The sequence below is a fragment of the Austrofundulus limnaeus genome, unplaced genomic scaffold (assembly GCF_001266775.1).
Source record: "Austrofundulus limnaeus strain Quisiro unplaced genomic scaffold, Austrofundulus_limnaeus-1.0 Scaffold1004, whole genome shotgun sequence".
Classification (NCBI taxonomy): Eukaryota; Metazoa; Chordata; class Actinopteri; order Cyprinodontiformes; family Rivulidae; genus Austrofundulus; species Austrofundulus limnaeus.
In genome coordinates this window covers 25,184-28,671 of record NW_013953406.1, presented here as the reverse complement: position 1 = coordinate 28,671, position 3,488 = coordinate 25,184, and the positions used below count along the sequence as shown (strand labels likewise).

Here is a 3,488-nt window from a genome sequence, read left to right as displayed (position 1 = left end):
TGTGTGTGTGTGTGTGTGTGTGTGTGTGTGTGTGTGTGTCCTTTCAGAAGATCTTGTCTAACAGCAGGACCCATCCTTTATTCTATTAGTGAGTCCTCAAGTCTGTTTCTGCAGCGATAAGAAAGGCCAGACCCCCTCATCCCCACAGGCTAAAACACAAACAAGCTGAAAATAAATGCATTAGAAGAACATCCAGTCTGTGTGCAGCTGGTCTGAGGACACCGTTCTGTCCTGAAACAAGCTGAACTGAAAGGTTYAGGTTTCTGTGTTTTGTTCCTGAGTGATGCAGTAATGACGGCGTTGCTCCGGTTTCTTGTGTCCATCCATCTCTCACTAACGGTAACAAGCTCCWTCATCCAGGTGGAGCTTGTGGAGTCACCTCTGGTGGTTCAAACATCTGGTTAATCTCCTCCAGGTCTAAAATGAAATATTAAAAAGTGTCACTTACATGTTTCACATTATTTAGCTCACTTTTGGATCGTTACAATTTTTCCACTAATATTTTATTGTGATTTACATGTAGCTCACTGTTTTTACATTTAGCTAATTTTTTACTAAATGTTAAATTTAAATGTTAAAAATATATTTAAATATTAAATCCTGAATCTAAATGTAAAAGTTAAACCTTAAATGTTGAAGTTCACTTTAGGTATTTTGGAATGGAACGCAGCCTTTGCTGTTGGTGCTCGGCTCACGTTATGATGTCATCATTCTGAGACAATAGCCATCGCCAGCGGCTGCTATTGCTTATCCATTTAAATCTATGGTGGCAAAATCATGCCAAAACTGGCGAACGTAAACGAGTTTTGGCATGATTTTGCCACCATATTTAAACATTATCTTTAGCAGCATTAGAAGCATTAGCAGAAGTTAATGTCAGATAACCAGCATGATGTCATCATCCTGTGACAAATATCAACAATTGCTGCTGCTAGACACAGCTAACCGCTGCTAATGCTGCTGAAGACGATATTTAAAATCTAAATTCAAAATTCGTTCATAAAAAACAATATGTTTGAAGTGCAGCTCAGACACCAGCCATAACCGCAAGTTTGATGTCTTGTAGGGAAGCTTTAGCTGCGTTGCTAGTAGTTGCTTTTGTCTCAGGATGATGACATGAGAACCAACAGTAAAGGCTGCATTCCATTCCAAAATATCTAAATGTGAACTCTAACATTTAAGGTTTAACTTTTACATTTAGATTTTAACATTTAAATTTAGGATTTAAGATTTAAACATATTTTGTAACATTTAAATTTACCATTTAGTAGAAATTAGCTAAATGCAAGTAAAGTGAGCTAAATCACAATAAAATCAGGTCAAGTTTGTGTTATGATAGCATCAGTGAGCACTTAATGTATTTTACTTAAATCTGTCTGAAGAAGAGAAACAGTCTTTATGTGAAAGAAAATCAGGCTGTTCCTCTCCCCGAAGCGCTCGTTTTGTTTTCCGTCTCCCCAGCTAACCGTCCCAGTCTGCGGCTCCATCGGGTTTAAGATCTGCTCAGGATCTAATTCAGACCAAAGACTGGTCGAAAAAAATACAAAACAAACGAATCTTCGTTGTCACAAATATAATTCCTCCAGTTTAAAAGAYGATGGTTTAAATTTTAATTGTTTACACGCATGCTAGATTAATCGATATGAAGAAATTTATATTTATTAGAGGTTAGTACTGATGTTAAAAGCACAACACTATATTTTTAGGTTTTCCTTTTAATAATGTTGACAATGTTTAATCTATTATGTTTTGATTGATATAGATTAGTTACATGTCCGAATTATAACAACACAAAATCAACCGTTATGAGAACAGTAGGCGAGAATTTTGTCTGAATGCCTGTGATTCAGCCGTAGGTCAGTAGGGGGCGAACACGGGCATTGAAGAACCTGTATAAATGGATGTACTTCCTGGTTTTTGGGCAGTGTGGTTTCCTTGTCAGCCCGGTGGCAATAAAACCTCACTCGGTTCCAGAATTCTGGTGTTGTTTGGGTTTTTATTCCTTCTACAAATCATTTTATTTACCAGTGGTGGTTTTCATGTTGACTTCAGTCTTTTGAACACGTATTTTCTTACAGATAACTAAATTATCCCTATAGGTGTTTGACTTGAACACGTTGGTAAAACCTGGTAAAAATATTGGACAAATGGAGTCCAAACAATTTAAAACAACAAATTGTTTATTTTCTGTGTCTATAAGTCAAAGATGACACGTTGGTTTGTTTTATTAGAATAAATGAATTCCACCTCAGTATTGATCCACATCCTTGCAGAGATAGGAGGTTGTGACCGAGGTAATGAATGTTGGAGACGCGTCATAATCTCTGTAATGCTTGGTTTGATGGGGATCAATGCTGTGTTTGGTGTCTTTATTAAATAACCTGAGATAAAATCATATCTTTAATAAAAGCTGATGTGAAACCCTTGATGTGGCTCTTTTCTCTTGTCTTGCAGAGAGTTACTGAACTAATCAAACGGAGGGTTTTGGGGGAAACCTGAAGGTCCGAGACGTCTTCAAGCTTGGTGGCTACATGCTCAGCTGTCTTTGGCTTTAAGGAGAACCGAACCAGGACGCAGGAATCATGGATTTTGTAATGAAGCAAGCTTTAGGCGGTAAGTTAAATGTATTTGGTGGAGGTCCCACGTCCTCACACATGTTGAAACCCAGATAGCAAAAGATGTTAATTCAATGTTGAATTATGGTCAAAAAGTTTTGAAATGAAAATGTCTACTACTAATATAATTTATGCTAATGTCAATACTGCTGATGCTAATCCTACTAGGCCTACTAGCTAGTAGCTGTAGCTAAATCTACGACTAATAGTGCTAATTTTGCTGATGCTCTGCAACTACTACTAACAATAATGCTAATACTTTTGATGTCATTCCTACAACTACTAATGCTAATTTTGTAACACTGCTGATGATAATTCTACTATTAGACCTACTAATGCTAATTCTGTTAATGCTAATATAGCTAAAGCTAATACTGCTGATACTAATTGTACTTCTTCTGGTGTTAAAAATGCTAATGTAATACTGCTAAAACTAATTCTACTTAATCTAATGCTAATTATGCTAATGCTAATACTGCTGATACTAATTGTACTTCTTCTAATGCTAAATATGCTAATGCTAATACTGCTGATACTAATTGTACTTCTTCTAATGCTAAATATGCTAATACTAATAGTGCTGACAGTAATTGTACTTCTTCTAATGCTAAATATGCTAATGCTAATACTGCTGATACTAATTGTACTTCTTCTAATGCTAAGTATGCTAATACTAATAGTGCTGACAGTAATTGTACTTCTTCTAATGCTAAGAATGCTAATGCTAATACTGCTGATAATAATTGTACTTCTTCTAATGCTAAGTATGCTAATGCTAATACTGCTGATATCAATTCTACTTCTAATGCTAATGCTAATACTGCTGATACTAATTGTACTTCTTCTAATGCTAAGTATGCTAATACTAATAGT

At 35.8% G+C, this 3,488-nt stretch overlaps 1 protein-coding gene across 1 annotated transcript in view; it reads left to right on the top strand.

Moving 5' to 3' along the window:
- The window catches only part of cplx2b (complexin 2b), a 31,062-nt gene that overhangs the window by 15,636 nt on the left and 11,938 nt on the right, over positions 1 to 3,488 (top strand). Inside the window, exon 2 of the mRNA XM_014030134.1 lies at positions 2,455 to 2,613. Within this exon, the coding sequence (XP_013885588.1) occupies positions 2,583 to 2,613 (31 nt within the window). The 5' untranslated portion in view covers positions 2,455 to 2,582. The remainder of the gene's footprint in view (positions 1 to 2,454; positions 2,614 to 3,488) is intronic.